We start from the raw sequence: 23,379 nt of genomic DNA, 5'->3' as shown, positions 1-23,379 counted from the left end.
TCATCCCAGTAATAGGACAGCCTCAAGGCAATGAAAAAGTTATTGACAAGATAGATCAACAAAAACAAAAGTTGAATACTAAAAGGTTAAGAATAGCTATTTGTGTTGCACAAGTGCTAAATATTTTTTTTGAAAATGGATTGCAATCTGTAAGAACTTTTCCTAGACAAATTTATGAAGGGGTCAGACAATGAAAATTCTTAGAATGAAATCTGGGTTTTAAACTTTTAATTTTTAAAAACTTTTAATTAAAAAAATATGAGAAGTAGATTCTCTATACATCTGCTGGTTCACTTCCCAGCTGCCTATAGCTTCCTGAGGTAGAAGGTAGGAACTGGACAAGCAGGCCAAGACTGCTGGGTGACAGGAGTCCAGCGACTTGAACCATCACTATGGCCTGCTGGAGATTGTCCCAAGGTACACATGAGTAGGCTGGAGTCAGCAACCAAACATGGGATTGAACTAGCACTGTGGTAAGGAATGCTAGCATCTCAACGCCAAGGCCAAATTCCTGCTCCTGACCTGTGTTCTGAAATACTGATTCACCTTCAGTAGCATATACCTAGAAAAATATTAGGAAACTGCTTGTACAAAGATTTTTATAGGAATTCCATACATACAGTTTTTTAAGTCCATTAACTGAGAAATGAATAAATAATTTTGGTGTCTTGCTATTGTAAACTGCTATATAGCTCTTAAATAATATTGGTAATAAATACAGTGTTATGCAAGAAGTGTATAAACAAGACTCAAAAATGTTCATCAGGATATATATTATATACTTACTATATATTTGTGTAAAAACTTTTGATCTCCCCATTGAAAAATATCAGAAAACATATAATTGCAGTGTAACACAAAGGGGTTCTTTATCTTTCCTGTAAAATGTTGATGTGTGCAATAAAAAATTAAATATTAATTGTTGTATTTTACTGAGTTGGTGAGAAAATGACTTTTTGGATACTTGTAAAATTCTTTCAAATAAAAACACTTTTAAATATTAAAGTAAAAAAGACTAATTCAAAAAAATGTGTGGCTGAAAGCTTTACAAGTCTAGATGGAAAGGAGTTTTTGGCCAAAATGGACTTTGTTTTCTCCTCTCAGTGGTTGAGCGTTAAGGAAGAGAATACAGACCTAATACATCCTAGGCTATCAGCATGAAGACATTACATCTGAAATGCGGTCCTAATCCAAGAACACATTGTGCATTTGGGAGTCTCGGAACCCAGGGGAATGAATGTTGGGTTTCGACGAGGAGCCTGGTGTGTCCTGAGGGTGGTTTGCAGGAGACCCATGATCTGGTGGATCATGGGTTATGAGGATGCAGCCACATCCCTTCTTACAGTCGGCCTGAGAGTCCACATCAAGGGGATTTAAGTCAACAGACATCAAATACCACTTGTGGCACTATCCTAAGGGTAAGAAATTTCCAAATCAAAAGTGAGAAGCATTCTGTTAGTTTATGGTAAAGTGCTCTTTGCCTTTTGAATTTTAAGGTGTTTCTATGTGTTACACTGACAACTGTAACTACCACTACCCCATCACTGCAAGAGGAAAAACGAGAAATCTCTCACGGCATGACCTTGCTTTTAAAGGGTACCAAAATCTTTTATCACACCATTGAAAAGAAGTGGCTGAAAGATTAAAACCAGGCTATTCTCTAATCTGTTTCAGCAACATGCGGTTAGTTAAGTTCTGACTATCAGAAGTTTCCCAGTTGCTTGAGGAAGGAATGAAGAGGGGGTACAAAAGATCAGGTCCAGAAGAATAAAGCTTTAAAATCAAACAGAAAAGGAAGTGTAAAGCCATTAAATGAGAATGAATCTGTTCCAACTCCAAGAAATTCTGATTAGGTTGTTTCATTTACCTTGCGGTTCAAGTGGAAATCATTCTCATTGGCATTGAGGTGGCAACTTGAGTTTTTATTATTATTTTTACTTTTAAGAGAGGTTGTGTGCAGTATCGTTCTCCATTTCTCCCGACAACCAAGTATATTCATGTTTTGACAGCAGGGGGGCACAGTACCTCCAGTGTTCTGTAAAGAAGGTGAGTGTAACATAACTGTGGCATGGACTTTGTGACAACAGTTACGCTGTGTCATTCATAGGAATGATTTTTTTTCTGACAACTGCATTTTCTTAATGTGATCCTCAGGCTATGTGTTTGAGGGGAGAAAGGGCAGGAGTTGGTACTTATTTTATATGGAAGACCTACAAGAATTAAATTACTGACCCATACTCCTAATGAGTTTTCAGATTCATTCGTAAGGGTTGACATGTTACTGTTCCGGTGTGCCTCCAACTAAAGAAAGTGATTTGTTGCACATAATTGAGTGCGGCATTTAAATTCCTATTTTTAATGTGGTGGCTTCTAGAGTTTTAGAGTTCATTAGTTTTTTTTTTTTAATAACCGTAAAGATCTGTGATTAAAGTGGGTTGACTGAAAAACAGAAGGGAGATGATTAAATACACCAAGATAAACTCATTATTTTGATATTTAAGTCAAGAATTTCCTTAATTAGTTCTTGCTGTTATATCCTGTGATTTTTAGCATTTGCTTGTTGCTGAAAACATATGTAACCCTAAATAGGAGCAAAATAACAATTTAGTATGAATAAAAGCAACATAATAGAAGGAGTGACTAGTCACACAGTTCAGGGTTGACCGTAGCAGGGTCCAAGAACTTCACTGCTGGACATTTGGTAGTTGCATAGAGTGAGAATCTTCTAGGGCACTGGTGCGGGCTTTTTACCACCTGTTTTTCTTACATACATAAAATGCTCTTATTTATTCATTCCTGATCTTTTAAAACAGGAATATTACTAGTACAGTATGAGGAAAGTATTTTTGGTATCATAAATACATTTTCATTATATCTGAGTTTGATTTGTAATTTTTGCAGCAGTTTCAGTATTTTATTGCCTACTGTGAAGAACTTTAGTTGAATGTGCTCTGCTGAGGAAGAATCGAGAATCTTTTCTTTTTGGAAATTAATAAGTTGATTTCCTAAAATGTTGAAAGGAAGTGTTGTGGGAAAATGATCTGTATGTCCTGGTTTGTTACCAGTTCCATTTTATGATGACTTATTTGTTGGGCTATCTGCTGCTGAAATGTAAACCACAATAGGATGTTTATTTAAAACGAAAACAGGTAAGAACTGCACTGGAAACCACTTGTCTGGAAACTGCAGTCTCCGTTAGACAATGTGTGTTCTGCCTCTACTTTTCCTACCGCTTCTTGCCTAAAATGGGCATCCAAAAAACACTTAGCTAACGGAAAGATGGCCTTCCAGCAGCTCTTCTCTACCACCCTGTTTAGGTTCCAGTTTGAGGAATAGAACCACTGAGACCCGTGTGGGAAAATTGGTCACACAATGCTGACCCCTTATATTTTACTACAGATCAATAGTTTTAGTATAAGGTTTGTAATTGAAGAGAAGTTTTTAAAGCACAGGATAATTTGGAGTTTAATAAAAATTATAAAAAATATATAAAATATTTTCATTTAATAATTTTACTCATAGTCTCCCGTTAGAGCATGGGTTAGCAATGTCTTAGCCTAAGAGTTGTATATTTCAAGTTCCACTTGAAATTCAGTAAATCTATCAGGCTGATTTTTAGCGTGATAATTTTGTGGCCTATGAATGCTGTCACAAATATCCAAATAACTTTTGGCAGAAAAAAAAAGTTCCTTAGCCCTGCCAGAGTAGTGGATCTGAAACTAGTGTGATTTTGCCCCAGGGGACATTTGAGCAGGAGGTGCTTTTGAATGGGTAAAGGACAGTGGTGTTGCTCCTGGTCCTGTAATGCGCAATACTACCCCTTAACCACAGAATTATGCATTCCTGAATGCCAGCAGTGCCAAGGTGGAGAAATCACATTGAAGTTGTGCATTGTCATAAGGATTCTGCTTTGTTCTATGTTCCCCACTTCTGCCTCGAGTCTTCTGACGCCTTACAGTTCATAGGAACTGTTGTCTTCGCTCTTCCCACGAATGTGCTGCTTCCCTTGTTGCCTCTTGCCAATCAAACATGGCTTCCCTCCGCAACTTGATCGTAACTTAAACTCTAAAATACAATTTCTCATCCTGGCCCAGTGTTCAGATATACATTAAGAATTGCAGGGTTTTTAAAATCCTTAAGAAATAACAATAACTGGCAAAATAGTTGCAGATATGAGAAGCTACCTTTCTCATGTATTGCAAGAAGTTGCCTCAGAATCAACGGGAATGTAATTTAACCCACTTTTTTTTTTCTTAAGACATGGAGTTTACACAGGGCTGGGGAGTGTCCAGTCCAAGATCTGCAGAAGGCCCACGCAGTTACTTGATTTGACCTGCTAAGGTAACTGTAGGTGAGACTCAGACATCAATAAGTTTATAGCAGGATACTTTTTTTTAAAGATTTATTTATTTTATTGAAAAGGCAGATATACAGAGAGGCGGAGAGACAGGAATATCTTCTGTCTGATGGCTCACTCCCCAAGAGGCCGCAACTGCTGGAGCTGAGCCAATCCGAAGCCAGGAGCCAGGAGCCAGGAGTTCTTCCGGGTCTCCCATGCGGGTGCAAGGTCCCAAGGCTTTGAACCATTCTTGACTGCTTTCCCAGGCCACAAGCAGGGAGCTGGATGGGAAGCAGGGCTTCCGGGATTAGAACCAGTGCCCATATGGGATAGTTCTTTAACCACTACGCTATCGCACCGGGCCCTAGCAAGCTACTTTTAAACTTGGTAATTTTGTATGGCCCCCAAATTATGTTAAAAAATACTCCAATGGCTCTTGGCAATGAAAACATTCCCCACTTCCTTAAGTAAACTAATAAAATCACAGGTGTATATAACAGAATCCTGTGAGCTTCAGAGAAGCCAGTAAAAGAATAAACCATCTAATTGTACTCAAGTTTACACTCACTAGCAGTTGCCCAAGCAATAGGTTAGTGCAGCAGCTTGGCATTTTATAGATGGGTGTTAACCTGTAGACAATATTTCATTGTAATGGCATCATAAAGTATGCTTCGTTGAGAAGAACTTTAGATGATACTGCACGGGGCACGTAACCTTGCTGAGTGTGGCCTGTGTTCCTCTTTCCACACTATTTCACACATTCACAGAGGCGGTAATTGTCATCAACACTTCTTGAGCACTCACTCTGAGAGTCCTGCTCTAAGTGCTAGCTGTGCTTAGTCATCAAATGTCTCAGTTGTGTTAGTAACATTATTACCAGTCCTATTTTGCAGAAAAAGATACGAGCTCTTTGAAGAGAACTAAACCCACATTACACACCTGGTGAGTGGCAGAGGGGCTTGAGTCCCCGACAGCACATGTCTCACATACTCTGAGTGAGCTGTGAGGATCTTTACAGGGCTGTCAGGGTGAGTCCAGAACAGGTAGCACCTGATGTGCCGGGAGCAGTTTGTTTTTCATAGCAGGCATCCCTGTCTTCTAGTTGGTCGTGACCTTGCTGCCCTGCGCTCCTGTGGTGTGTACATCTGTATTTCTCATTTGGCCTTTTCGGTATACAGGTTGGTAATTTGGTTTATCATTTATAGTATTTTTCCCCTTCATGTCAAGGACCATGTCTTACGATTTTGGTTCTCCAGCACTAAGCTCGTGAATCCAACCCAGGTTCTCCAATATAGGAAGTGGGTCATCTTCATGAATACTTGAAAATTTGATCTCATTGTCTCTTTTGTTAAGGGTTTATATTTTGGATAATAGAGTTAGGGAAGGAAACAAGAACTACAGAGAAAGAGACATTGTCCTGGCTGCTAGAAACACTTAAACCTGCTTAGGAGTTTGGACACTCTTGGCCAGGTCAAACTGCTTTTATGCTGTGCTGTGTCCGGAACAACTATATCTAACTTATCTGGAATTACCTCACATTTCTTGTGCATCCAGGCTTCACGCTGCTCTCCTGTATAATAGAATTCTCTTGGAAGTGACACCCATCTTTATTTTGCCTGTTTCCCTGATGAAACTGCTATGTCTCTCCAGCAAGCCTCTCACGTTTTGATAGAGGACAGGATCAGGGTAACCGGCAGAGCCAGGGTAAGCTTCACACGCATGAAGCAGTCTGGCTAGATTTTGAAGAGTTCCTTTTCCAGTGTGCTCCCCTCCAGCTATTTTCTGAGATGCTATGTCTTGTTTTATTAAACACAGCACCAACATAGCATATTGGACTAGAAGAAGCAGCAGGATTGAAGAGACAGAGCCACTAAAGAGAGGAAGTAAAGCTAGAATTGGGTAAAGCATCGTGAAAAATCAGAGCAGCCTATGTCAGTTAGAAGATGTCTCTGTTCCAAGGGCTGACTTAGCGCTTCACTCTGGGACTCCTGTTGTCCCTCTGAAGGAGGGACCTTGGTGGATGACACTCCTCCCATCTTCCAGTGAAATGTGCGACAGTTCTACTCAGTTCTTCATTGGGGACAGTTTACCACAATGTAATAGGCAACTTCTCAGTAGCAGGTGGGAAGAAAAGCAAATCTGTTTTATCACTCAGATTGAGAGGTTTTCATTAAGGCTTTTAAGGGGCCAAAAGATGAAGGGAGGGAGTGCTAAAAGGGAAAGGTCTCTAAAGAACAAAAGCATGGCAGCTCTAAGGGGTCAGCTCTCTGCTATTTTCTTGCTTAAGGAGATTCTCAGTTACATATATGAAAAAAAAACATAAACTGTTCTCTCCACTAGGCACTTAAAGCATTTCTTTTCATTCTTCTTACTGAACAGAATTAGAGTGCTGAGAACTGTCAGTATATTCGCAACCCTGTGCTGCTGCCTGAACGTAGTCGCACAATGGGAATTGCTGCTGCTATGCTGCAAATAATGGAGGTGAGGACTTGGGGCAAGATCACAGAGGTTGAAGCACCCGCACTGAGTGGGTACAAACTAAGCACTTGCCCTGCCCTGATGATCAGGTCTAGGGAAGAAAACCTGGGTTATAAATCAAGAGAGATTTGATTGTAATCTAGACCAGTCATTCTGAAAGTGTCATCAGTGGAGTCCTATAGATAATTGGGTACGTGTCCCAGGTTTACTGGATCATTCAAGAGCAAACAATTAGAATTAGCAATTTAAACAGTGTCCCAGGAGATGTGTAGGTAACTATTTTAAGAACTGACTTTTGAAAGCACTTTCTCAGGCGGGAAAGAGAGTTCTGCTTGTCTGACCGAGAGTTTTGCTTTGAACAGTGAGAGGGAAGGTTAAGCCCAGTTTGGTGATGTGGAAGGAAAGCTTGAAATCTTAAAATTTATAGATTTAGGAAACTGCTCTGATCTAACATCTGAAAGCATTGCTTCCTTCACTGTCAATTTTTTTTTAAATCTTTTTCATTTGCCATTCTCAGCTCAGGATAATGAAGAATTTTAAGGAATTTTTGTTTGTTTGTTGCTGTTGTTTTTGCCTATGCAAATTTTCCCAAAGTTGTTACCAAGGTGGGTTTTACTTTATACTTCAGTGCTACCACCTGACACATTTGTGCTTAAACTACCAAGAATTTTTGTCCATGCATTGCACTGACTGGGCTATAATATGCTAGCAAGCTTCTTCCATCCTTACTCTCCTTTTACAATCCTGAAGGATCTTCTGGTTATTTATTTTATGGTTAGTTACTTATACAGCCAAAATCACAGCTTCTTGAGAGAAAAGTGACAGTGGGCCTCTGGCTGTTTGGGTATTCTTCCCTTGAGTCAGCAATACACACAAAAAAGAAAATAGCATCGGCATTATTATTGTCACATTGTAGGACTCAAAATCTTAAGTTCCCTTGAAACCTTTGTTAATTATATATGACTGTATTTCACTCAGTGCTTCTAGCCATACCTCATAGATTTGATTTTCCCTTCTTTAATTTGCCAGCTTGGGTTTTTTCATTTGGTACCAGGTTAACATTCATGGAAGGAGCAGTACAGACTACACTTATCATTGCAGATGGAGGTCACATGGCTATTCTACTATTTATTCATGCAGTGATTTTTTTCCCCCGTGGGATTAAAATTGAACTATCAGACTTCTCCATGGATCACAACCAACTTGCTTTGCTAAATTTTGTGAAGAAAAATGATATAAAAGGCAATAGAGCTCTGGACTAGCAGTTAGAGGATCTGGGTTTTCTTCCAAGCAGAAAATTTACTGATATAATAACCTAAAGTTAGTTTTGAATCTAATCCCCTCTTTTCCCCACACTGCAGTCAAATGGGGACAGTGAGTTTTTCCTGCCTCACATGTTTGTGAGGATCTAATGAGAAAAGTACATGCAGTTATTATTTGAAACTTTTAAGTTGTATTTGAAAGTCATATCATATAAGGTGTTACCATGACTGAGGAGCAAGACATGATAAACCTAATAGGAATATTTGACTTTATATCCTCTAAAACTAATATTTATAGATATTTAATAATAAACATCGTGCAATGACAATCCTATGGTAAAATATTCATCTGTAATTTAAAGAAGGATCCTTCAGGAAAAAGAGCAGGGAATTAGTCTTGTTTCACATGTCCATTTATTTATTTTAGAGATTTATTGTTATTTATGCGAATGGCAGAATTAGAGTAACACACATCTTCAATTCACTGGTTGTCTTCCCAAATGGCTGTAGCAAAAGGGCTCTACCCAGCTGCAGCCAGGATCCAAATGTTCTTCCAAGTCTCCTGGGCAGGTGCAGGGGCACAAGCACTTGGGCAGTGTGCTACTGCTTTTCCCATGCTATCAGCAGGGACCTGGATCCAAGTGCAGCAGCTGCATATTTAACTGGTCACTATATGGGATGCTGGCATCGCAGGTGTAGCTTAGCCCTCTATAACACAATGCCAGTCGCTATGTTACATTTTTCTAACTGATATATTGCCAATGACCATGAATATTTATCCTTTTTGTTGAAATCTATTTCTAAGAACAAATTCACCTTAGTGTTTATTTCATTTCAGAGGCATACTCAAGGAGTTTTCTTTGTTTTAGAGGAAGTACTAAAATGGTTATATATATACAAATTTTATCATCAACAAATATACAGCAATTCTTTAAGAACTTTTGTAAGTTTAAGGAGGATGCCAAGATATAAAATGCATGGTGCTTATTATTTAATTGGAGAGAGAGACATGAGCAACAGAAGATGGCTCAAGTTTTTGGGTCCCTGACACCCACATAGGAAACCCAGATGAAGCTCCTGGATTCAGCCTGATCCAATTCTGGCCATTGCAGTCATTTAGGGGAGTAAACCAGTGGATGGAAGATCTTTCTCCAATTCTGACTTGTCAATAAATTAAAAAAAAAAAAGGTAGAGGAATAGAGGAAGGAAGAAAGGAAGCCAAAGAGGTTAGAATACTCTCCCAAACCAACGAGAGCTTCACCAAATAAACAAACAAAAAGCCAGCAGGTTAATCAGTCTTTCAGGGCAACTTCAGAGATACAGTGTAACTCTAAATTTCATCCCTGACTCTTCTTTGTCTCTTTACTCACATGGGTCCAAGTCTACTGGAAGAGATGTTAGCATCCCTTTGCTTCTGCCTGGGTCAGCTCGGTCCAGCAGCTGCTGCTGGAGAAGCCAGCTTCTCCACAGGTCCACAGTAGAGATTGGCACTATGTGTAAGTGGCAGTGGTTGTAGTGGCAGCTGCTGGTAGTCACGGAATGGCTACTGCTGAGATACAACGCACATGGTCACAGCCCACAGTTGGGAGTGAGGATTATGAGTCAGGTGGAAAAGATTGTGCCGGTGTAGAAATCGCGTCTGGGTAAGATTGATGTCGTATTTGATATGCAAAAGGATGTCAGAAGTCAGAAGAAAACATCATTTAGAAGTAGATAGTAGCCATCAGTTTAGGCTATGAGCCTAAACTAGCGTAGTGAGCATGGGATGAGGCACTGAGAACAATTTTAAAAGATTTCAAGAGAAAAGACTTCTGTAAATTTTAAATGCAAATGTGAGGGGGAGAGAGGAAATGGAAAAATTAAGCAAGTGAAGGTGTTCCTAAAGTGTATCAGAGCCTAGACTCTACTCCAAAAGTATTCGCCAATATGACTTTCTTGAGCACACACAGTTGGCGGATTATTCTAAGATTTGCTTAAGAAAATACTTTGGCTTAATGGTGGAAACAAATGTATGTAGTACCATACACGTTCTCTGTGTGGTTGGATTATCTGTAGAATACAGAAAAGCTGCACTCCTGATAAAGGTTTTGAGATTGGTTCACTGTGCTTATGTGTGTCATTCTGTTGAAATTTAAGGAATACATAGAGACATTGTCTTGTATTCAGTTTCATCTTCTCCTGGGCCTCTAGTTCTTGCTAGCAATAGGTATTTCTTGGGTCCTTTTTTGATTGGGATGTTGGTCCTCCATGTGGTACTGTTGGAAACTGCGGGAATCTCAGCAGGGAGAACCTAGTACACCATGCAGGTGCAGGGTCCCAAGGCATTGGGCCATCCTCTACTGCTTTCCCAGGCCACAAGCAGGGAGCTGGAAGGGAAGTGGAATAGCAGGATACAAACTGGAGCCCATAATGGATCCTGACGCTTACAAGGTGAGGATTTAGCCACTGAACCATTGTGCTAGGCCCCAACTAAATCCTTGAAAAAAAAAAGATAAAGAACTCAGCCACGAGTCTATTTTTAATAGCATCATAAATTGGGCTGATGCTTGTCTCTTGCAGCAGTATTACCCAATTCTCCCACGTTGTGAACCACTCTATACAATATCCTCCCAAGACAGGTAAGGTGTATGTGTGGAATATGTGCTAATGGGGTCCTGTCCCAAGAGAGGCTTAATTTATGGGGTCAAGCAGTTATCAAGGAGAAAAATGCTAAGTGTCGCACTGGAGTCAAAGTAAACATTCTAAAACTGGGATATCTGTGCAAGCAGGGATATAAGGGAGACAAGAATCAAGTTTGAAGCCAGAGAAGTCAGAAATCAAGGAGAGTTAATAATGGAAGAAAGGTCAAAGAAGGGATATGAGTGTAAAATGATTTGCCCATGTAGCCCATACTCAGTGTCTTACCAGCTGCATTGGCAATTATTCATCTCTACCTCCCCAGTCAAAAAAGTCCCCAGAGTTAATGGGTTAAAAATTGCACCCTCAGTATGATCTACCAGTAAAGGGTAGCATAACAAAGAAGAACTGAAACTGAACAGATGTCATAACCATGAGAAATGATCCCAGCGACCACATCATGAGGACTGCCTTGTCACCTGTCCTGGTAAGCTCCCGATTTTGTTGTTTCTGTTCGGTTTGGGGCAACCACCGTCAGGAGCAGGGACCTCAGTCCAGGTGTCCGACGCGCATAGCAGGAACCCACTTACTTTGTGCCATCATCACTGCCTTCAAGGGGGTGCTGTGGCAGGAAATTGGGGTCAGGAGCTGCAGCTGGCAGTCAGACCCAGATGCTCCCATGTGAGACACAGGCCCATTAGCTGCTGGGCTAAACATCTGTCCCAGAGTCTCAGTTTTTAATGGACCATGAGCATTTTGGTGGCTCGGTTTCCACATAAACCTGTTCGATCTTACCTGAAGTCATCATTTTGAACCCATGAGAAGTTATTGTTAACTTTCATTCTGTGTGGACATGCCTTGGAACTGAGTCTGTATATTAACCATGAAGGCCATTCAATGTAAGATCTTACAACTAATCATTGAAAAACAGAATGTGATAAAGGGAGGGAAGAAGCAGATCTGAACCAAGGGATCATTAACTAAAACTATTTTTGTACCTTGATAGACGTCTGGTAAACATTTCATACTAAACCATCATTTTAGTATTTTAGAGAACCGCTCTTATTGACCAAATGGGAACTGCTTATTTCAGCAGCTGGAAAGCATTCTTAAAATGAAGATGGTCATCCTTCATTTCCTCTAAAATCCTTCAGCTTAACAAAACTTGAATTCAAAAAATAATGTCTCTTATCAACGGTACATACAGTTACAGGAGCTGTGTATTAGGCTAGCTATGAGAGGGTTCAGTATGCTGTTTGTAGTGGGAACCTAACTAGTCCAGCAGTTTTGATAATTCTCAAGGGAGAAGGAGAAAACCATGCAGCATGGACTCTGCGGGAGAGCCGTGTGATTTACATCTTGGCCGTCAGTCACTAGCATGTGACCTTGCTACCATTTTTTGTCTTGAATTCTTCATTATCTACTAACGTGATAATAACAGCAATTACTGCTTGTTTCACATGGCAACTGGGAAAACTGAATGAGATAGCAGATAACAGAACAGTGTACCGGGCTTCTCCAAGTGCTAACGCCTCGAGTCACCATTGTCCAATAAATAAGAGATGGGGAAGCTGCCCAGCAGGTAAGCAATGGAAACAAGTTTAAAACAGGCTTACCTGTTTAAGAGAAAAAGCTTTTTCAAGAACAATATATGTACTGGTTTACTTTAATATTCACGTGAGTAAAAGCCAGTAACTAATCAAGTAACCTTTTTATTAAGCACGCTTCAAACAGCCTTTGTTTCCATTACTGTATTGGACAGGTACAATTAAACTGCATGTTTTTAAAAATCCCCAAGTCAATATATATATTTTTGAACAAAGGAAATTGCAATATTTGTTAGGGCAAATGTGCTTCAACTTAATTTGGAAAAGTTTGCTATGTAATCACCACCTGGCCAGCTATCAAAACCATAATGCAAGTTTCTGTAGTTGTCCATCTCCTAAGAAGAGGGTTTAAAAACAGTCCATCAAGTGGTTTATTTGAAAGGACCCAGAGAGCTCTGAGGCAAATTATCCCCACCCCCTTTTTCTCTCCCATAACTCTTTCTGTTCTTTTCCTCAGTACTACAACACTTGTTGACTGAGCTAGGCCAACAAGCCCACAAGTCTTGCAGATGTTCATCCATTCCCAAAGCCTTCAAAGCTGCACCTCCTCAGTAATCGGCCCCTCACCTCTCCCAGGGTGCACTGTGCGAGCTCTGCTTACAGCACGGTGTTTATCTTTGACCACTAGGTTTTCCCACAGCTGGGCTTGTCCTTAGCCACATATCTTTTTCCTCACTGCAGCCACAGGAACTTTCCAATAGAAAGATCTGCAAACTCCAAATAAAATTCTCTAGAATTGCTGAAGTTGACAAAACCAGGATGATGACCTCCCAGAGCCCTTGGAGAATTTCTCATCTTTCACTGCTCTCTTTCTAGAAATAGTTGCTCCTACTATTTTGAGTTATTTACAAAAAATAAAATGGCACAAGCTCTGGCTTACAGAGCTGATTCTGCAGAAGGACTGGAAGCTCCTTCCTTCACACCTCCCTCCCCTTTTTAAACCTGGTTGAAATGCATTTACCCTTTAAGACTCTTGCTTCAAAAGCCATTTTCTGAATTAAGTACTTCTCCCATTGACAGTTTCTTTTTCTACTCCCTTCTCAGTGGAGGCAAGGACCGTGTCATAGTAACTTTTCACTTAACAGATAGGAAGTAACAGATCTAGGTCACAGCAAGGCAGTATCTATTCTAAGCACTTACTGTTAAGTTTACACTGTCTTCTTAGTGAAATTTGCTTAGACAGCCTACAGTATTGAACTATAAATAAGCTATTTAATGACGCCAACTAGTGGCCAATGTAGGAGCATGGCTGTTCTTGAGTTACATAGAAATTCATCACATTACGTATATAAACTCTTGTACCTTCTGTCCTCTTACTACCCACTATAAACAGTTTTTCTCTAAGATATACAGCTATTCAGCCACAGCAGTAATACACTATGCACCACTGTTTTATTAAATCAATGCAATTCTCATTGCATACACAGAAACACATGCACATGGTAAGACAGCATGTTGGTACAGTTGTACCTATTTTACTGGTGAGAAATTTGAGGTTCAGAGATGCTCATTAATTATCCCAGAGTCATATTCTAAGGAATTTGATCTTAACACATTTTTCTATTGTAGAATTTATCACACTATTCTAAAATTATTTTCTGTGTATAATTCACCTATTTCTTTTATTGCCTAGCATGGCATCTGGCATGCTATATGCTATGATGTGTGATGCATAACAATCAAGTCATATCAAGCTATCTCACAAAAACTACAGTTGTTCCCTGGTATTGGATGGGCATTTGTCCCAGGACTCCACTGGGATACTGAAATCTTCACTTTTCCGTGTTTCTTAAATAAAATGGCAGAATATTTGCACAGTACTCCCATATAAACAATCTCTGGGTTACCTATAAAACCCTGCAATGTAAAGTGATGATATGTAAATTGTTGTATGGTTAAAGAACAATAAGAAGGAGCCCACACTTTATTGAATCTATGGCTGCAGAAGCAAGACAACTGGATCTGACTCAGAGAGGAAGGGGTCAGCATCCGAATACCTCTCTCATCTTGATGCCTTCTGCATGCATTACAATGAGATTTTTGAAAGTTCATGCATGGAAAATGGAATCGGTAGATTCATTTTGAGGCAATACAATTTTGAAATTTGTGCAGTTTTTAATTACATACATTTTCATAAAGTTTTTGAAGACCACTGGTATCTTTGGCCATAAATAACACCATCAGTATCATCAATTTGATAAACTCTTTGCGTTCATAATAAAGAACTGATTTTCTCTTAAGAACCTGCCTCAGAATTTCCCCAGGAGGAGTACTCCTCTGTTGCATTCCCCAGCTCTCTGGACACATGCTCTGTTTCAACATCCATCAAGTCCCTGGAATCATTTGTTCGTGCCTCTGTGTGTTCCAGCCTGGGAGACTTTGTCAGCATTGTAGGGCAAAGGGAAGCCAGTGGCCAGCCAGGTAGCTCTGATTGTGGCTTGCACTCTGAGCATGAAGTGTATTCTGATGTGAGCCATGCAGCCAGATCCAGCAAAACCTCCAAGGCATCATGATATACCATCAAAATAACACTGCTAGCCTGCTGGTTCCAGAATCTCTAGAGGTACTTCCACCCTTTTCGTGGCTAGGTAGACAGAGTTTCTAAATTCTCCATTTCTGCTTGTGTCCCTTCCTGGAAATCACATACCTGTTCTCAAAGCTCTTCTGTCCTCTGCCAGGACCCCCCTCCCAAAAGGCAATTCCTTGTGCTTCCTCAGTAAAGTGAAGTCTTACTATGGTTGCTGGCTGCCATTGGGCACGGAAGGGATTCTAAGATATGAACCAAAGGACAGTTTAAGATACTGAGGAAATGTAGGACTACTCCGACGATCTCCAATTATTTGATTTTAAACAAATTGAGTTGCTAACTGGTAAATCATTAAAAATAAAGAGTTCAAGCAATCAGACAAAGAATGAATGTTCTTATAATTAATAGCAATTAACTATATAACGAAACTTTTTCCTTTGCCACCATTGTAAGTGAGATTGGCTATTTTTACTTTATAAACAAGAACACTAGGAATAGAATTGATCCTGCATTATTGTAGGTATTAGTAATGATAACAATAGGTAGATATATCTTTTGTAGTAGGAAAAAGCCATATTAATTTCTTTAAGAGATCATTCTTGTTTACTTGTAATAAATCATTCTGACAAATTATCTGCAAATATAAATTTTAATGATAATTCAACCTCAACGGCCTTCTTTTTTTAATGCTTGGAGTCTTTCTGTTTAGGCAATTGAAAAATGTCAATTTCTAGATACATTTTTGTTGCAAAATAAGATGAACATTTTTAATTCTTTCAGCTGTACTTATGTATGTGTGATAAAACATTTAGGAGTAAATTGGAATGAAATACGTGTAAATTATTGCTCATCTTTTTATACACACATGCATGCAATGGATTATTTAGAAGAGTGGGACTTTAAAATATTGATACTTAGATAAACAACTTAGGTGTCTTTTTTTAAACTTATGAGCACTTTAAGGAATGTGAAAAATAATTATTTCTTGAGAAAATACTAGAAAAATATTGTAAGTTCCCTGCTGTGGAGCACAACTACAGAAAACAAAACTAGCTTTGCACCAGTGCTGGTGTTAGACTCCACTCCAGTGTAGGCCTGGAGTTTAAGGCACTCTTTGTGTGTGTGTGTGTGTGTGTGTGTGTGTGTGGCAGAGGGAGAGAAAGAAGAAAGGAGAGAGAGAGAGGGAGAAAGATCTCCCATCTGCTGATTCACTTCCCAAATTCCTGCAAATGCAGGATGTGACCCAGTCCATGCCAGGAACTTGGAACTCAATCAGGGTCTCCCACATCTTAGCCACCACCCACTGCCTCACAGGGTATACATCAGCAGGAAGTTGGAGTTGGAAGCAGAGCTGGGCTCAAGCCCAGGCACTCCAATAGGAGTTGCTGGTATCCCAAGCAGCACCTTAACCACTGATGCCCCCAGAGGCATTCTTGCAAACATTTGAGGGATTTCACCTTGCCTTTGTAGAAGTTCTTCCAGCCAGGAATGCATGCCCAGTCTTTTTACCCCGTAACACCTGTTCCTATATTCTGGACCAGTTTTAATGTTGATTTCTTCAACAAGATCTACTCAGCACAGTGGGAGGCACTTCCACAGAACCTGCTCAACCAGCAGCTGCGCAGGGAAGAGCAGAGGCAGCACACTACACACTATCCCAGTGTGGGGAAGTGGGAGTTGCACTTTAGTGGCAGCAGGTGGCGCAAAAGCAAAATAACAGGTTTGGGAGTTCATCCTCAGCTTGCAAAAGTACCTCCACTACCTACAGGTTTCTGAGCCAAAGACCTCTTTCCCAAAAGCAGAGGAGCCATCTATAGAGTGATGATTCTGGTCATGAATAATTGGGGCCAGTTTGCATAAGCCGTCCTTTGCCTTAGTGTTAAGGGAAACGCTGAATCATGTGCAGTAAGTAGACTCAACACCAGCATGTACATGCGAAGGAGTTGTTCACTTACTCACCCTTCAAGACTACGTCCATCTGATTAGAGGCGCCATTCGGCTCCGTGGCCATGCTGCCAGGGGGAACCTGAAGAATACAAGGTTTACTATTCCCCAATCTGTACTAACCTGTCCTTGTACTGAATATTAGTGGCCAAGTGGCGAGAGTTATAAAGAGATCTTACATATGCTGGTCCACTCCCAATATGGCTTCAACAGCTGGGACCTGGACTGGGCCAGACCCGAGCCAGGAATGAGGAACTTCATCTAGGCTTCCCACGTGATTGTCAGGGTGCAATGATTTGGGCCATCTTTCACTGCTTTCGATGCATTAGCTGGAAGCTGGGTCAGACTGGAGCAGCCAAAACATGAACTGGTGCCAACATAGAATGCTGGTGTTACAGGTGATGGCTTAACCCATGGTACCACAAACGCCAATACCTAACCTACTTAATTTTCTGGTGGAAAAATATCACTTTCTGGGTTGGTAGTCAAGATACCACTTGAGATGCCTATGTCCCATATGGAGTGTTTGGTCGGGTCAAGTCCTGCTAAACAACAGTGAATTAACTTATTACAGCACTATCTCCAGATGTTTAGATTTCTTTCTAGGGATATAATCAAAGCAAAGACAGTACCACTTATAAGATACAACTGATTTTAGAAGGCAATGCATCTATATGTCAGAATTTGAAGTTAAGTCTATTATTTGTCATTATATCACTAATTTCTGTATTTCAAAACTCAGTCTTCTTGGTCAAGTAAGGGTTCAGTAAGCATTAACTAACTTAACCACTGAGCATTTATTGGAAACATTTGTGTCAGACACTGGGGCTAATACTACTCTCAAAATGTCGGGGAATAAATGAACATTGTGTCCTGTCCATTGCCTTTTGAATCTAAGGCCTCTTTACTTCATAAATCTGTAGCTCATCAACACAAAATTTTATGATGTGGAAAGATTTTTAATTTTGCAAAAGAATAAAAGGCTAAAGTCTGAAGTGACTGTATCATCTTCTGAAAATTATGAAGTTACTTAGTGTGGAGTTGGGACTTGCCCCCAAGCCTCTGAATAGCAGCATCGTGTGCTTCCCTCTCTCTCTCTCACACACACCTTACCCTGCTTCTTGGGAGACCAACCTGATTATTATTTTTTTTCTTTTAAAGCCACTTTTCCTCTAACTTCTTTTCATCTACACATTACACTTTTTAAAAATATTTATTTCATTTTTATTGCAAAGTCGGATAGAGAGGAAGATCTTCCGTCTGATGATTCACTTCCAAAGTGACCGTAACAGCCAGGAGCTGAGCTGAAACCAGGAGTCAGGAGCTTCTTCCAGGTCTCCCACGCAGGTGCAGGGTCCCAAGGCTTTGGGCCATCCTCCACTGCTTTCCCAGGCCACAAACAGGGAGCTGGATGGGAAGCGGGGCTGCCAGGATTAGAACCAGCACCCATATGGGATCCTGGTGCATTCAAGGCGAGGACTTTATCCACTAGGCTACCGCGCCAGGCCCTAGACAAATATTTTTCACAATGTGTTCTAGTCAGCTCATAATTCCATTTTCTCTTCATATCCTTACAGTTTGCAATCTTGGCTTATTGTGATCACCATCTTCTTAGTAGGCAGGTTAAGGATTATTTTTAAGTTATTTTGGACTCCCCTTCCTCTCTCCTTGGGTTGAATAAGCAGATGGATTCCATTGTGCGATTGTTAATATCTCTAGGATCCAGAATTTATTGTTCATCCCTTTAATGTTGCTCTTGTTGAGGCCCTGCCATATCTTGCTCTCACTGCCACAGTAGTCTTCAAGCTGGTTCCAACTATTTCTAATTCTATATTGCTATAAGAATGACTGACCTACACAACAAAAATGAGGAGAAGGAAGAGAAGTTAACTGCCGCTTTTTTCTTACTGTATGATTTCTTTATTCTTAACTTCTTTTTTTTAAGATTTATTTTATTTTCATTACAAAGTCAGATATACAGAGAAGAGCAGAGACAGAGAGGAAGATCTTCCATCAGATGACTCCCCAAGTGAGCCACAATGGCCGGTGCTGTGCCAATCCAAAGCCAGGAGCCAGGAACTTCCTCCAGGTCTCCCATGCGGGTGCAGGGTCCCAAGGCTTTGGGCCATCCTCAACTGCTTTCCCAGGCCACAAGCAGGGAGCTGGATGGGAAGCAGGTCAGCCGGGATTAGAACCGGCGACCATATGGGATCCTGGCGTGTTCAAGGTGAGGACTTAAGCCGTTAGGCCATGCTGCCGGGCCCTATTCTTAACTTCAAAATTTAACCATTTTTAATATTTTCTGCATTTGCTTTATATGTAGTATAGATACTTTTTACTAAGAATAGAGATTGATGTCATAAGGCAGGAAGATCATGAGAATTGTCATAACTGGGGAAATAAGAATGTATTAGCACATGATAGGACTCTGCAGCAATATTTATAATGATACACCAAATAGTGTGATAGCGTCATAATTTTTCTTAACTCTTTAAAAGTTATTCATTAATATGGTTTATAGATATAATTCTAAGAATATATGATATTCCCTTCTCCTTCCCTCCTGCTTGCATCCTTCCTCCCAGCCTCCTTTCTCCTCCCTTTCTGTCTTGTATTAATTTTTGAGATAACATATTATAAATTTGCAGTATAGTAAAAGGCTTATAATGAGTTTAGCAAGTAAAAAGAAAATAAATAACAAAACCCTAGTTTAATCAGAATATAGAAACAGTTATAAACAATAACTGATTGGCAAAACACACATATGTTCATATGTACTAAATTTTAAAGTCATCATAGATCATTAAAAACAGTAATATACTACGTCTTTATTGCTAAGTTAGATATAGCTGAAAGAAGGCAAAAGTGAAGGAGATATTTGCTCTAGTGACTGTCTCTGACTTGTTCTGAAGTTTGTTTTTAGCAGAAAATTTAAAGCAAGGCTGCATCATTGGGTCAGGGCTGATTTTAGGACTTTTTTTTTCCTACTACAATCCACATGCCATTTTCTGCTGTGTTTTCTTTGTTTCAGTAAATATGTTTTCCGCCCAATTTCCTGGGTACCATAGGGTCTTTGTTAGTCCTGGATATATAAGCTTCAGAGCACTCCATCAGTCTGACGCCCCATGAGACATTTCCAGTGGATAATGTGTCATCTCTCTGTTTTACCCTGGCATCATGCTATGCTTTTCCAATTTCTCTTCTTGCAGGGATTGTTTCTATTACCACCCTAACTGTGCTGGCCTATGAACGTTATATTCGTGTGGTCCATGCAAGAGTGATCAATTATTCCTGGGCCTGGAGGGCCATTACCTACATCTGGCTCTACTCCCTGGCATGGGCCGGAGCACCTCTCCTGGGCTGGAACAGGTACATGCTGGACATACATGGACTAGGCTGCACCGTGGACTGGAAATCCAAGAATGCCAACGACTCCTCTTTTGTGCTCTTCTTGTTTCTTGGCTGCCTGGTGGTGCCTGTGGGTGTCATAGCCCACTGTTATGGCCATATTCTGTATTCGGTTCGAATGGTGAGTTGAAAGCAACAGAGGTCTCTCCCCCAGAGCAGTGTTGTGTGGGAATGAATCCAAGTCTGTCTGTATAATTAGTAGCCATACAGAACTGAAGTAGCTTTGGGGGACTTTCTAGAGTCCTTTGTTGGTAGAGTTTTACATTGAATCATTCTGAAAAGATCAATGGGGTATCTTTTCAATATAATTTCTTTTTGATTTTGCTTTTCAGAATATTTTTCAGTAGAATTTTGTACTATGAGTCACTCTCTAAAGATCAATGAGAATTAGTATTTACTTTCTACATAATTTTCACCACAAAAAAGGAATAAGCATCTAATGTGCAGACAAAAATCAACCACAAAAAATAACCACAATAAAAATCCCTTCTTTATCCAGCACTCTTTGAATTTAAGAATGCTAAAGAAGGGAATTCCGCACTTCCAATCATGTTATTGACTCAAAGGTCACATGACCCCACCCCTAGAAACAGGCACAGGTGTCTTGTCTATAAACCACTTCAAAATCAGAAAGGAAAAGAACTGAGCAGAGACAGATTTCATGTTGGGCACCAACTAGAAGGACGTTTGAACTGAGAGTGGGATGCATCCCTATACCAGCTCTAATTTGGACTGTGCACATTTTTCTGTATTCACTCGCTGCTACTTGTCTTCTGCTTTCATCAGAATTCTGTCTTGCTCAGTCTGACAAATGCCTCTAGCTTTTATTCTTTTTTTTAACTTTGTTTTTAAACCACATACTGCTACATGTACCATTTTATATCATGACTCATCTTATTCAACGTGTTTTTCCTTTATAAACATTCATTTTATTAAAAGAAATCCCTGAATCCAATGCTCTTTTAGCAAAACTGGAAGAAAACCCACTCCTGCCCTTACTTAGATGTTCCCTCAGCCCTGGACATGGATGAAAAGCATCCTTCATATCTTTATGTGGGCTACACCAGGGCGGCTACAGATCCTGACTTTAATCTCTTTCCAACTATCCCTTCACTCTCACGTTTGTCAAGTAATCATGCTTCTTACACATTGAGTAAAATAAAGCCATGACAAGAACTTCCCCCTCTCTTTGCTCCCCTTTATACAAATACACAGGGCCACCCTGATCTTTGTGCCTCTTTCCTCAATTACATGGTGAGCAGAGCTGTATGCCAGGAACAAACTGATGCTGTGTTCTGATTGTTCCACTCAGCCTGCTGTCTGCCTCTAGGAAACTCAAATGTTACATCTCTCTTTTGTTGTATCTTCAATCTTTTCTTTACTAAGTAGGCTAACTTACAATAAAAACCAACCTTAGATTTGTGTCTCTCCCAAGTTCATACGTTATGATCTAATTCCCAATTTGATATTATTTGAAAAATAAGACCTTAGAATGTAGTTAGGGTTAGATGAGTAGATGAAGTCATGAGTTTGGCGTTAACTTTTTTTTTTTTTTTGTCTACCAAGAACTTTGAGTTTAAAATCTTTTTCCAGTGCAAGTCTTTTTCTGACGTTTGCTAGGTCTTCAGAGTGAACTGCCTACTATATTCCTTCACTTGGAGTTCAGTCGCCTCAAAGTCAACTTATGTAGAGATTAATTTGCCATGTGTCCCCCAGATTTGCTACTTTTCCATTCCTTTTCTTGTTGAATGGTCATCATGACTAGCTCACCACCAGAAATTAGGAAGTAATACTTTACTGTTCACCCATGGTCAGCCAACAAAGCTAACTTCCATCAATTTTTATCTTTTATTTAAATATTGTGCCATATGTCCATGTTTTCCCAATCCAATTGCTATGAACTCAACTCAAAAGATCTCAGTCCTCCTTCCTTTATATCTTCCTTCTCGCCTCTTCGCTGCACATCAGCACCACAGCACTTGTTTTCAAGTAATACCTCAGGAAGTCCATCAGCTGCATGATTGAACAGAACCAGATCCTGTGTGGTATCTCCCATCTGCCTGGTCAGCTTCATTTGATACTCTCCTCCCCTTGTCATCTCAGTTCATGCCAAAATGCATTTTTCTTTTTTAAAAAGATTTAGTTACTTTTATTAGAAACGCAGATATACAGAGAGGAGGAGAGACAGAGAGATCTTCCGCCCGATGGTTCCCTCCCCAAGCGGCTGCAACAGCTAGAGCTGAGCCAATCTGAAGCCAAGAGCCAGGAGCTCTTCTGATTCTCCCATCCAGGTGCAGGGTCCCAAGGCTTTGGGCCATTCTCGACTGCTTTCCCAGGCCACAAGCAGTGAGCTGGATGGGAAGCAGGTCAGCCGGGATTAGAACCGGTCCCCACATGGGATCCTGGTGTGTGTAAGGCGGGGACTTTTACCACTACACTATTGTGCTGGGCCCTAAAATGCACTATTTCTTGTTCCTTGAATAGTCTTTTGTTTCCCTGCCTTAGCACATTCTCTCTCTTTAGAATATTCTATCTCTCCTCCTCTTGCTAGAAGGCTGAGATCATGTTTTTCCTGTTCTAACTGAATATCAGAACTGACCAACCACCCTGAGTACTTCCAAGCCTATGCTTGTAACCTTCCCTTTGGCAGGCTTCACCTATTGATTCAGTTTGTGTGCCTATCAGCCCCATCAAATGGTGAATTCTTTTAAGACCAGAGAGCAGGGCTTACTTACTTTTTCATCTTCGATGGTAGTGGTGCTCATATACAATAGGTACCATCACAATTTTAGTATAAGTTACAGATGGAGGACATAGAAAGAGGAATGCAGGGGCTACTGAAAGTTTGACTGTGCTGCTACCTCAACAGACAAGTCATGATGAGTAATTTGCCTCTATTTGTTGGCTTTTCAAGGGGTGACTCAAACAGTGATGGAGACGAAACTGCAAACTTGGGACTCTTTGACTACTGACAGATACCTAGATCAATAAGCACCAAGCATCCACTATTTATTTAGGCAGAGAATTTGTGTAGGAGAAATTCCAGAGCATTTGTCTCAAGGGTTTCATTAATTAGGACCAATTTGTGCATGCGCTCTTGCTTCATCGATAACCATTTTGAAAAATGTCCTCAGTTGAACAAAGGAGCTGATACAGGAAGAAGAGCTCTTTAATTAAAAAACAATTTAATGAGAAGAA

The 23,379-nt window shown here is 40.2% G+C and overlaps 1 protein-coding gene across 1 annotated transcript in view; it reads left to right on the top strand.

Moving 5' to 3' along the window:
• Positions 1–23,379, top strand: part of OPN3 (opsin 3) — a 39,331-nt gene that overhangs the window by 9,243 nt on the left and 6,709 nt on the right. Inside the window, exon 2 of the mRNA XM_004578507.3 lies at positions 19,983–20,302. Within this exon, the coding sequence (XP_004578564.2) occupies positions 19,983–20,302 (320 nt within the window). The remainder of the gene's footprint in view (positions 1–19,982; positions 20,303–23,379) is intronic.

This window comes from Ochotona princeps, chromosome 10, assembly GCF_030435755.1.
Source record: "Ochotona princeps isolate mOchPri1 chromosome 10, mOchPri1.hap1, whole genome shotgun sequence".
NCBI lineage: Eukaryota > Metazoa > Chordata > Mammalia > Lagomorpha > Ochotonidae > Ochotona > Ochotona princeps.
The sequence above is the reverse complement of the archived record's forward strand: the minus strand, read 5'-3'. Positions and strand labels throughout refer to the sequence as shown.